The sequence below is a fragment of the Microcaecilia unicolor genome, chromosome 2, assembly GCF_901765095.1.
Source record: "Microcaecilia unicolor chromosome 2, aMicUni1.1, whole genome shotgun sequence".
NCBI lineage: Eukaryota > Metazoa > Chordata > Amphibia > Gymnophiona > Siphonopidae > Microcaecilia > Microcaecilia unicolor.
Window position 1 is genome coordinate 324,671,385 of NC_044032.1, and position 12,896 is coordinate 324,684,280.

The window sequence follows — 12,896 nt, forward strand, 5'->3', positions numbered from 1 at the left end:
AGGGGACGGGTTCATGGCAGGAAGGAGGTGTTGAAGGTTGAGAGCTAGGAAGGAGGAGGAGGACAGTAGAGATGTTGTTGTGGTGGGGGACGGGGATGGGTAGGGTATTGCAGTAGTGAGCAGGACGGGAGAGGACATGGATGGGCAGTGAGTTTGTGCGGTATACAGCGGTGGGGGGAGGGGGAATAGATTAGGAAGGGACAGGGCAATGAAGAGAATGTGTATGGGGGCCATAAGTGGTGACTGAGGTGTTTACGGGTGCATATGTGGTTTGACAGGCAGATTGGCAGGTGGGGAGGTAGGTAGAGGGCTGGCAGGCGGGTAGGTAGGTTGATGGGGGGCAAGCAGGCAGGTTGGTTGCTGGGCTGGGGGGCAGGCAGGCAGGCAGGTAGATGGGCTAAGAGGTTATAAGAGGCCACCTTTGGTGAAAAAATATCAACCTCCCCCCCGACAGGCAAGCCGTCCGGCACAGACACTTTTACTGCGGCTATGCTGCACTGGAGCCAGTCAAAAGCCCATCCCTTGCTTTTGCTGGGGAGCCCTAGGGGCCTTAGGTGCACTACATTGACGGGAACGCGCATGCTGGGACTGAGCCTAAACTGGCTGCCGAGAAGCAGGAGTCTTACCTACGCCTGTTATAGGAATAGGGAGCACTCCTCTTCCCTCCAAAAAACCTCCTGGAAGAGGAGGCAGTAGCAGAAGATGTCTGGCGGGAGAGAGAATCCATGGTGTCATGATGCTTTTTAATCTGATCGACCATGTCCTCTACTTTTTCGCCAAAATTATCCCCCCGGCAAGGAACATCCGCCATTCGCTGCTGGGTCTTCTGATCCAGGTCAGAGACACACAGCCATGAGAGTCTGCGCATCACTATACCTTGGGCAGCTACTCGGGATGCTACATCAAAAGTGTCGTAAGACCCCCTGGCCAGGAATTTGCAACATGCCTTCTGCTGCCTGACCACCTGGTGAAAAGGTTCAGCAAGCTCCGGAGGAAGTGCTTCAACTAAACTGGACAGTTGCCTCACCGAGTTCCGTAAGTGAATGCTCGTGTAGAGCTGGTATGTTTGGATCTTGGCAGTGAGCATTGCGGCCTGATACATTCTCCTCCCGAAAGAATCCAAGGTCCTAGACTCTCTGCCTGGAGGTGCCGAGGCATAGTCTCTAGTACTCTTGGCTCTTCTGAGAGCAGTCCACCACCATGGAATCGTGAGGAAGTTGGGCCTTCACCATTACAGGCTCTCCATGGACTCTGTACTGGGACTTGGACCTTGGGGGCCACTGGATTAGAGAGAGGGCAAGACCAATTCCGCATCAGCACTTCCCTGAGTGTATTGTGCAGGGGGGGGGGCCGTTGCAACCTCAGCAGGTGGAGAAAGATAATCCAGGACCTCGAGCATCTCAGCCCTGGGCTCATCCACAACCTCCATAGGGAATGGAATGTCCTTAGACATTTCCCACACAAAAGATGAGAAAGAAAGACTCTCAGGTGGAGATATCCTCGTTTCAATTGGTGGAGTGGGATCAGAGGGGAGGCCACAGAACTCTTCCTCCGAAAAGTACCTGGGGTCCTCCTCCTACTCCCACGAGCACTCATCATCGGTGTCGGACAAAAGCTCTCTAAGAGCAGCCTGAACCCCAGCCTGCATTGATGTCAAGGATCGACGACCTCGTGGGGGTGTCGAGGTCGACCTCTGCCTATACTCTGGTGAAGCTTCCTCCACCGATGTTGAGGGGGAATCAACCCGGGTGGCAGCCGACGCCGGCACCGCAAGCGGTACTGAGGACGGAGACCTTCTCACAGGTGATGGCCCAGATGCCGCTTCTACAGTTGGTACGGAAGGCGCAAGCACCCCCGACACCGAGGCAGACTGGCTAAGCAACCCTTCCAGAAGCTCCGGAAGAAGGGCCCTGAGGCGCTCATCGAGAAAAGGCTGGGGGGGCGGTGCAGGAGTCGGTGCCAGAATCTGAGTGGGCTCGAGAGCCAGTACCAGGCTGCCAGATGACCATCGGCACTTCTTGTATGGAGGGTTAGCGGTCCTCCCGGTGCCGACGCTTCTTGGTTGCCAACTCCCTTGGCTCCCCGGTGCTCTCGGTACAGTGCATGGAAGGAGATCGACGGTGCTTCTTCGCCTTCGCTCAATGCCCATCATCAAGACTCTTCAGTACCGAAGAGGAGGACGTGGAATCCTCACGCCTCATTGGGGCTGGGTCCGACGAAAGTCGGTCCCAGGTGGCCTGCATAGCAGTGGAAGCAAACAAAAGAGCAGATCGGTAGGTGGTATTAATCAGACTTTATTGGAGAAATAATCGCCCGACACAGACTGTGTTTCGCCCACAAGGGCTACGTCAGGGGCTTTCAGTTGCTGTGATATTAAACAAAGCAAAAGCATATAAACAGCAGGTCAGCTTCTTCCCAACAATATTGCGCTCAAAATCAGGACATCATATGAGGCTGTGGGAGGTGGAGATCTGAGGAGAGGTAGTTGTATTGCAGGTGGGGGGAAAGGTAGTTGAACAGGTAGAAATAGTCCAAAGCTGGGTGACTGGAATGTGCAATATCTCATTTGGGAGGAGATATTTTCAGGGTAAAAATCCAGGTTCGTTACAGGGAGTTTGAGCAGGACAGAGCTATCTGGCATAGGATGATGCATGCTCCATGTCTCTGGCTAGATGGTATTAGAAAGCCTCGTGGCTGAAAGGACAAAGAGGTGTTGGGGCTTTACACAGGCTCAGGGAGGAGCAAGTAGAGGCCAATGGGAACAGAGCCTGCCATCGGGTAGCAAGGGGTAGTCCTAGAGATAGGAGGGAAAGGTCATACCTGGCTGACCTCTCAGGACAGAGATAGTAAGACTGAACAGGAAGTGAGAGCAGCAAGACAAAAGAGCCAAGCTTGGCAGAGAGAGAAAGGAGGTGTGGGCAGCCTCACAACCAGTGGTAACAGTTCTTGCACAGCCAAGCAAGTGTGGCTGCACTGCCTGTGAACTACGTTACCCACAGTGCCTTGCTCATGTATCTTTGCAATGAGAGACTGCAGCAGCGAAAGTCCTTAGAAATGAGAATAACAGTAAAGGCATTGCACACATTTCAGGATCACGTTATGAACTAGTGCAAGGCTGTCGGAGGACAGAACAGCGTGCGAGTATGATGACCTCCGCTGCTAGCACAGGGCCCTTTTTCCCACAGCTTGGTAAAAGGACCCCTCAGTTAGGGAGTGCTTCCCATGCAGCCTCTGTCAGATGATGTCACCCAGAAGTAAGAATAACCATTCTGCTGTCCTCAGCAGGTAACTTTGTTTTCCTTACTTTACACACAAGATTCTTCTTTGTATTTGTAAAAAGAAAAGACAAATTCAGAGGCATTTACCTATTTTACTAATGTTCCGTAACATAAGGCAGGCTTTTAGAACACTTCGCAGGATGTTGCAATGTGTGTTAAGATGTTTTGTCTTTATAGTAGACCTGTGTCTGCTTAACTTTAAATTAAGGTATAAAATACTGCCTTGAGACATCTTTTAATATAATTGAACAGTTTCCATAAGTACAGTACAGTCTCGATTATCCGACCTAAACAGGACTGACCTGTTATTGGATAGCTGAAAAGTTGGATAATATGGAAAACACTGTAGAAACCCCTCACAAACAATGCATAAACAAGGCACAGTTCCCAATTTGCAAAAATTGTTCTAAAACAAAGATTTTTTAATAGAAATAAATGTGATGATTCATTGGGGGGGGGGGGGGGGGATTGTAAAATATGCTGGATGGTTGGATTACTGAAGGTCAGATAATGAAGACTGCACTGTATGTGGTTTAGTGCTTGCAATAACTGAGTTTAACATATTTAAAGTGTCACATGCAACTGTTGCAAAGCAGGGACAAAGTCAGCAGTCCATTTTTTTGGGGGGGGGGCAGGGGTGGACTGGGGGGGCATATATTTCCTTCTCCTCTCCCCCTCCCACTGCATTAAAAATAATACCTTTGCTGGCAGGAATGCAGAAGCCCCGCCAGCCAAAGAGGTCCACTGCTTGAGCCACCCCAACCCCTCTCGCTGCTTCTGCAATAAGAAAGTCTGCAGTGTGCCTCCAACCACCAATGCCGGCATTCCCTGAGCACGCTCAGTTCATGTGCAAACTGAGCATATGCAGGAATGCCAGTGTTAGCGGCTGGAGGCACACCACAGACTTCCTTGTTCCTGAAGCAGCACGAGGTAGAGTGGGTTACACAGGCAGTGGATCTCTTCAGCTGCAGGGCTTCATCATCCCTGTCAGCTATTGAATGGGAGCTACAGTTTTGGAGGGATCCTGAGCACAAAGTTGGGGGGTGGCTAGGCCTCCAAGGCCCCCTCATGGCAATGCCACTGATGCAAACTAGTTAAATAATCAGGGTGTACTTGTATGCCTAGTGCCCTCATGTTAATATTATATCCCCAAAGATCATTTCTGGCTGCACAGCCACATTGCCGTCATCTACTATGTTACTATTGAAAGACTGCCATTCAGAATTTAAGAAGCCTGCCCTATGGAGCTGACATGCTACACTATATGTCAGTGATTCGCAAACCTAGTCCTGGAGGCTCCCCAGTCAGTCAGGTTTTCAGGATATCCACAATGAATATTCATAAAAGAGATTTGCATACCAAGGAGGCAATGCATGCAAATCTCTCTCATGAATATTGATTGTGGATATCCTGAAAACCTGACTGGCTGGGAGCCTCCAGGACCAGGTTTGGAACCACTGCTATATGCATTCATCATGTCTACCCATTCAGCTATGAAAGCACACCTGCTATAAATACCCTATTAAATCCCTTCCTTCTCCTGTCTTCCCTTAACTAATCCCTACACAATACTAATTGTACCTAACATACTGGAATAACGATGTTAACAATACTATGTAAGCCACATTGAGACTGCAAATAGGTGGGAAAACGTGGGATACAAATGCAATAAATAATAAATAAATAAATAACTGTCTGAACTGTGTCTAGTACACCATTTAGGGAAAATCATAATTCCATATCTTTGTTTTCAGACTGGAAAACTTGATCAGTATCATCTAAAGGTCTCTGGCCACAAAGGCAATGTCTTGGACATTAAGTGGAATCCTTTTAATGACTTCATAATAGCTTCGTCTTCTGAAGATGCCACTGTAAGTTCCTGATCTTTTCAAGTTTCATGGTGAAAATTTGTGAAAATGTACACATTGTACAATTTAGAACAGACAGTAGCAGCCAAAATAGTGCTAGGGTAGTGACTGCACTATCCTGTTATTCATTGCTGCTGTTTATATGTTTAGCAGCACTGAATATCCAGAGTCAGCTAAACACTGGCACTGTCATTTAACTTAAGCCAGTCACTATGTTGGCTGAATATTGACCCCAGGGTTAACAAATGATAACATTTCTATTTGTGTTCTTTTTTTCCTGGTGCCATTTTGAAATGTAATAAGAGGTTTAAGAAACTAGACAGTTTGATATTTATCTCACAGAAATACCTTTAACTGGGGTCCATGCTGAGCACCTTACTCTTCACATATTTAATAATTATATGACATTATATTGATCCCTTTTGCTTCTAATATTTTGTGTATAAATTTCTTCATCTACTATAATAAAAAGCACCTCCCAATGTTCTGAAACTGACTCCGTGGCACTGTGGCAATGTAGGATTCGTAAGTCTGTAGTTCAGCGTTTGATTGGCTCTCACTGTCCCTGCCCTCATGTCGAGGGAACGGAACGCTGCATAGTTGACAAGCAAACAAACGCGACGTCAGAGGAACGAAGAACCAATCAGCTGCCTGAAAAAAGATGCCCAACCCACCTGCCCGGTCCGTCATTGCCAGACAACAGAAACACATGGTGGCGGGAAGCGCGCGACACCGGTGACAGCAGCCTGACTGTCAAAAAAGTTACCCCACCCTCTCTCAACTGCCAGGTACAGAGATTACAGGATGAAAGTGGAGCGACAGCACAGGCATAAGGCAGTGAAAGGGACGTCAAGGAAAAAAACATAGCATATCTGTCTCACATAGACAAGTTGAGAAAACAGAGGTTGGTGGAGGGAAACAAGAGGAGGACAGCGCGAAGCACACACGCACATTCACACACACACACAAAACAAGCAGTGGCAAGCAACAGCTGATCGTTACCCTTCCGGCATCCCTACCTCCCTCCTGTGTCCCGCACTCGCATAATTTCCCTCACAGTGCGCAAAACCCCTGCAAACAACCCCCCCCCCCCCCACATACACACACATTCACACACACACAAACCAAGCAGCGGCAAGCAACAGCTGATCGTTACCCTTCTGGCATCCCTCCCTTCCTCTCTTTCTCCCTCCCTGTGTCCCGCACTCGCATAATTTCCATCACAGTGCGCAAAACCTCTGCAAACAACCCCCCCCCCCACTTACACACACATTCACACACACACACAAACCAAGCAGTGGCAAGCAACAGCTGATCGTTACCCTTCTGGCATCCCTCCCTTCCTCCCTCCCTGTGTCCCGCACTCGCATAATTTCCCTCACAGTGCGCAAAACCCCTGCCAACAACCCTCCCCCCCCCACACACACATTCACACACACAAACCAAGCAGCGGCAAGCAAGAGCTGATCGTTTCCCTTCCGGCATCCCTCCCTCCCTGTGTCCCACACTCGCATAGTTTCCCTCACAGTGCGCAAAACCCCTGCCAACAACTAATAACAAGGGACAACTGAAAGGGAGGAAGAGGGAGGAGGAGGCTCACAGAAATGCATCTCCCAAAGCTAAGAGGGGAAAAAACATCAGAGACTTTAACCCTACAAGCCCTCCAAGTTCACTCCCTCCCAACTCACCAGACACGCCCCCTCCCCTCTAACATTGTTCAACACACAAACAATTTCTATCACACACACACAGATACTCACCTCCAAACTCCAACTTCGCCCCATCCTCTTTCACACATGCATATGATCTCCCTCAGTGACACACACACACACACACGCTGCCAACCTTCACACCCCCACATCTGGCAATATACGACACACATACAGACACTGATGCGGGCCATGGATAGATAGACACTGACTCTATCTCTCTCTGTATCACAACAACAAAGCTGACCCCCCCCTCCAAGCCCATCCAACCCCTCCCAGATCACCACCCCTGCCCCTCCACCCTCACAATTCACACATACTCTCTCACACATACTCACTCACTCACTCACTCACACATAATCACTGAATTATATGTTTCATATGTGTTGCTCATGTCACAGAAAGTCCATTTAACACTTTGTTCTAATTAGATCCGCTACTGTAAAGTAAAGAGCTTGCGGGAGCAAAGTTGAGGGCATAGAAAGGGCACATCCGTGTTCACAGACAGAATGGAGCTTGGAGGAGGAAAGTGGAGTGGATGGAAAGGGAGACTAACATTGAATCTTTAACAAACAATCATATACAGGGAGGTACGAACATCAGTGGAGGCAAGTGCACAGAATGGAAGGGAAGACAAACATTTAATCACTTTGTCACTCAGTCATACACACACACACACACACACACACACACACACACACACACACACACTACTCAATCACTCTGTGTATCTCTCTCTTACACTGTCTGTAAAACACACTGTCAATTTCAGTGTCTGATATACTCTGTCTATCTCGGAAACTGATTGAAGGGCCTGAACAAGGAAAACTTTTACCACATTGTAATATAGTTTACACAAAAAATATTGTATATAAAGAAATCTTACACATGTAAACAACAATTATATTCAGAATACAACCATCGAAACATTAATGGCAGAAACTCATTACATTGCTAGCGCCCGTTTCATTGCGTTAAGAAATGGGCCTTTTTTAACTAGTAATTAATAAAAAGGATGTACTGTGTGTACTATGCAATGTATATATTTTCTGTATTTTCCTATTGCTTCCATTTTCTCCCCTCAATTCAAAATTTACATCTGCACCCCCTACCCCTGATGCTTAGTATCCCTTTTTGGGTGTGTTTTGTTAAAGTGACCGCACTTAGAGCAGTGCTTCACAAACATTTCTTCAATGTGACCCTGTTTTAGCCATTGAAAATTCATATGACCCCAGAAACAAAGCCAGTTATTACTCAACAGGTATCACATTCCTTGTGTTTGTTAAAGATTCAAAATATATAAATCTATATTTGTTAAAGCAGTGCATATTAAAGCATCTCTAGACAGAAATATTTGAGGTGGCAACAGGGGGCAAATTAGGTTTAGGAGATGGCAAGCCAAAATGACATTTCTACACATCATACGCCTTTCTTCCCCCATTTCTAAACTAGTAAGACAAGACACCAGTGCCTTCCATGCAGAAAGAAACCCTCCCCACTCCAGCCAGTTTCAGCTACCCACTATAACCTCCATTATAAATTATAGCATCATTCAGCAGATTTTTCCGTGTGGGAGTGAAGTCTGGATTCTCTACAAGATTGTACAGAATCTCCATATAAACCCTGCACCTTCAAGTTCTATATCACAAATTCCATATTCCCCAACAATGGAGCTATCTCCCCTATAAATCACCAGGAGCTTTGTTCTTCTTATTATTGTTATAATTTGGATTTTGCTCACACCTTTTTCAGTAGTAGCTCGGTAAGTTATATTCAGGTACACTGGGTCTCTGTCCCTGGAGGGCTCACAATCTAAGTTTGTGCCTGAGGCAATGGAGGGTTAAGTGACTTGCCCAAGATCACAAGGAGCATCAGTGGGATTTGAACCGGTCATCTCTGGATATCAAGACCAGTGCTCTAACCACTAGGCCACTCCTCCACTCAGATGGGTTTTGTTTGTGTTGTGACTCTACAGGATGTGGAAACCACTAGCCTTGAGCATTTTTATTTTGGGTGGCACGGGCCGCCTTTGGGCAGCCATTACCCCAGAGCCTGCTTTCAAACAGTGTGCCAGACACTTTGTGAAATAACACAAAACCCTGCAAAAAGACACTCAAAACCTATGCAGGAAACTAACTACACCGTAAGCCCTAACCCCGCTATGAAAAGACAGTGTTATAAATATTACTGAATCCAAACTATGAAGAATACCCAGCTGACTGTTGCTGGTCCAAATTTGCTCTTATCACTGTTGAATCTGTTACCCAAGCGATTTGAAAATTCTCCAATACACATTGTAAATTGGATGCTTGCCACAATTACCTACTTAAATCCGCCCCCATTTGCTTCATTGAAGATCTTACATCATATCTAAATTACATGCTCCAACAAGGTCTCTTCCCCGAGGAACATGGCAACATCCTACTCACCCCATTACCGAAAGACATAAAGAAAAAATCGAACAACCTTCCCAATTATCACCCAGTCGCATCCATCCCACTAGTAGTTAAATTGATGGAGAGCATGGTGTCCAAACAGCTTATGGAATATATGGACAAGTTCTCATTACTACATGAATCACAGTCAGGATTCCGCCCCTTCCATAGTACTGAAACTGTACTAGTCACTCTTCTGGCTAAATTCAAGCATGAAATTGCCGTAGGTAAAAGTATACTCCTCCTCCAATTCGACATGTTGAGCGCATTTGACATGATAAACCACAATATACTTTTACGTTTACTTGATCACTTCAGGATTGGAATATACTTAATTGGATCAAGTGTTTTCTAATCACCAGAACATACCAAGTTAATTAAAAAATAAACATTTCACCACCATGGAAAGCACATTGCGGAGTACCTCAAGGATCCCCACTATCACCAATACTCTTCAATATAATGATGTCCCCTCTGGCCAAATTCTTATCCAATCAAAGCCTTCACCCATTCATTTATGCAGACGATGTCACAATTTACATCCCTTTCAGACACAACCTTTCTGAATGAAAGGTTGCGCAGTCTGAACATCATGGACTCATGGGCAAACTCATTTCAATTGAAACTAAACACCGAAAAAAACACATTGTCTTATCCTCTCATCCCAACACAATAATTATAAACCCACAACCCTAAACACTCCTGATCTTTCTCTTCCTATTTCTGATAGCCTCAAACTTTTAGGTGTTACAATTGATCGCCATCTTATACTTGAGAGCCAAGTTAACTCCATTATAAAGAAGATGTTTTATGTGGAAACTTAAACGTCTAAGACCTTACTTCCCTAGTGGTTAGGGTGGTGGACTTTGGTGCTGGGGAACTGAGGAACTGAGTTCGATTCCCACTTCAGGTATAGGCAGCTCCTTGTGACTCTGGGCAAGTCACTTAACCCTCCATTGCCCCAGGTACAAATAAGTACCTAAGCCGCATTGAGCCTGCCATGAGTGGGAAAGTGCGGGGTATAAAAAAACAATTAAATAAATAAATAAATAAATAAATAAATACAATCAATGGTTCTGAGCCACGCGGATTACTGCAATGGAATATATGCGGGATGTAAAGAACAGCTTATGAAGAAACTCCAGACAGCCCAAAACACAGCTGCCAGGCTGATATTTGGCAAAACATGATTCGATAGCGCCAAACCTCTTCGAGTAAAACTGCATTGGCTCCCAATCAAGGAACGCATTACCTTCAAAATGTGCTCTTTGGTCCACAAGATTATCTACGATGAAACCCCAGGATGCATGGTTGACTTGATAGATCTTCCGACCAGAAACAGAACCAGAGCATCACGTACTTATTTGAACCTCCATTACCCAAGCTGCATAGGACTCAGATAGAAATCAACCTATGCACCCAATTTCTCCTATTTAGGCACACAAATGTGGAATGCATTACCAAAGACTGTGAAAACGATCTACAACCATCTAAACTTCAGGAGATCATTAAAGACCTACCTGTTCTGCAAGGCCTACCCCACCGACCCAACTTAAATGCCTCAACTCTGCAACACAACAAAACCTTAGATCGTATTGGACATTATATATTCCTTACTATCTTTGACCTTTATTGTACCTGAATACCCTAACCTTACCTGACCCTTATTTCAAATTGTATTTGTCTACCCCTACTGGACTTGGCGATCACCTTTACGGTACTGTGTAAGCCACATTGAGCCTGCTAATGGGTGGGAAAATGTGGGATACAAATGTTACAAATAAATAAATAAATTACGCTGGGCCCTAGAGCACCAATATACCTGCTATTGGGAAACTAGAATAAGATGTACTATTACAGATTCCTATACAGACACCACATGCTAGTAGAATCATTCACCTCAGTCACACATGCAGAACATGGACAAACCCTCACCTGATAGAAAATGCAGAACCAGAAAAAATATGTAGACAAAAACTGAAATGGAGACCCCGAAAGAAAAATAGACTCTGGGGCTAATTTTCAAAGCACTTAGACTTACAAAGTTCCATAGCTTAGTGTGGAACTTTGTAAGTCTATGTGCTTTGAAAATACACCTCTATAAAAGCAGTGACGTACTGGTTATAGAGAAACAAACTTGTTTCCTCCTGTACTGTGCATAATACAAAAATAGAAAATGTTAATCTATTCATGAGCCCTTGAGCTCAGGCCAAGGCCTAGGAAGGATCTTGGCCAAGGCCTAGGGTAGACCAAACAGGCACTATGCACAACCCCAGCCACCAAGCCCCGCACACACAGGACAAGCAACTAGCACCATCAGAAAAAGGGAGATAGACCACTCAGGCGGGCCTCATGGCTGAACGGGAACCCACTTATACAGAGTCCAAGCGTGCGGGCCTCATGGCTGAACAGGAACTGAGTCATACACTGGGAAAGGAGAAAAGAACAATGAGGGCCCCCCAAGGGATTGGAGCACAAGTAACGCATACAGCGCAAGCCAGAGACACCAGGGAAAGGCGGCAAACTGAAGCTACTGTAGGAATACACAAGGCTATGCCACATGGCAGTCAAGGCTAAAGGAAGCAACTCAAAGGAATACCCTAGTTTGTACCATAAGCATTCTAAGGTAAGGGGAAGCCACCTATAGGAATACACAAGGCCGTGCCACACAGCGCAGAAGGATAAAGAGAATCCACAGACAAGAATGCACAAGGCTGGACCCACAGCACACAAGGGTAAAGGGAAGCTGCTATAGGAATACACAAGGCTGTGCCACACAGCGCACAGAGGTAAAGGGAAGCTGCTTATAGGAATACACAAGGCTGTGCCACACAGTGCACAAGGGTAAAGGGAATCCACACACAAGAATGCATAAGGCTGGCCCCACAGCACACAAGGGTAAAGGGAAGCTGCTATAGGAATACACAAGGCAGCCATGCAGCACACAAGGGTTAAGGGAAGCAAACAGAGAATGTTGTCTTAACATACACAGATCAGACAAGGAGCAATGCTCACCAAAATCAGGAGACAGACAGCAAACAAAGGGGAAAAACATGCTAAAGGGAAGGCTGCTTCTGGAACAGCAACAGCAGGAAGCAGGGCAAACACAACAGACCAAGGTAAGGCAAACTTAAACGAACAGGAGCAAATACAAGGACAGGGAGGCTGCCGACAGAGGCAGGACTACAGAAGGCAAATACTACATTCAGCACAAAAAGGAAAAGGAAACTAAACAAACAAACTGGAACGCTACAAAGGACAAGCTTACCACAGACCACACTACACCAGCAAGCAAGGAACAGACTCAGGTGCAGGGGAGTGAAACAATCAAGCTCACGCTGGGAACACCCAGCAAACACAGAAGCTACAAGCTACGAGGAGAGAAGACAAAGTCCAACAAACACACAGTGTGCAACAGCACAGACTGAGAGAAAGTGGAAGAAGCTTCAGCTGACAGGAATCAAATGCTAAAGCATGGCCTGTAAGAAGAGATAAGCTTAAATAGATAGATCAGGTTTCTGACGTCTGCTGCTTGAGACGTCAGCTCAACCCCTGACAGGCCAATCAGAAGCAACTCCCAAACATTCCCCTGCCTGTCTAGCAGAA

The 12,896-nt window shown here is 46.1% G+C and overlaps 1 protein-coding gene across 2 annotated transcripts in view; it reads left to right on the forward strand.

Moving 5' to 3' along the window:
* The window catches only part of CORO2A (coronin 2A), a 467,084-nt gene that overhangs the window by 102,621 nt on the left and 351,567 nt on the right, over positions 1-12,896 (forward strand). For both annotated transcript variants that reach the window (XM_030194343.1, XM_030194344.1), the window contains exon 3: positions 5,033-5,149. In XM_030194343.1, coding sequence (XP_030050203.1) covers positions 5,033-5,149 — 117 coding nt within the window. The remainder of the gene's footprint in view (positions 1-5,032; positions 5,150-12,896) is intronic.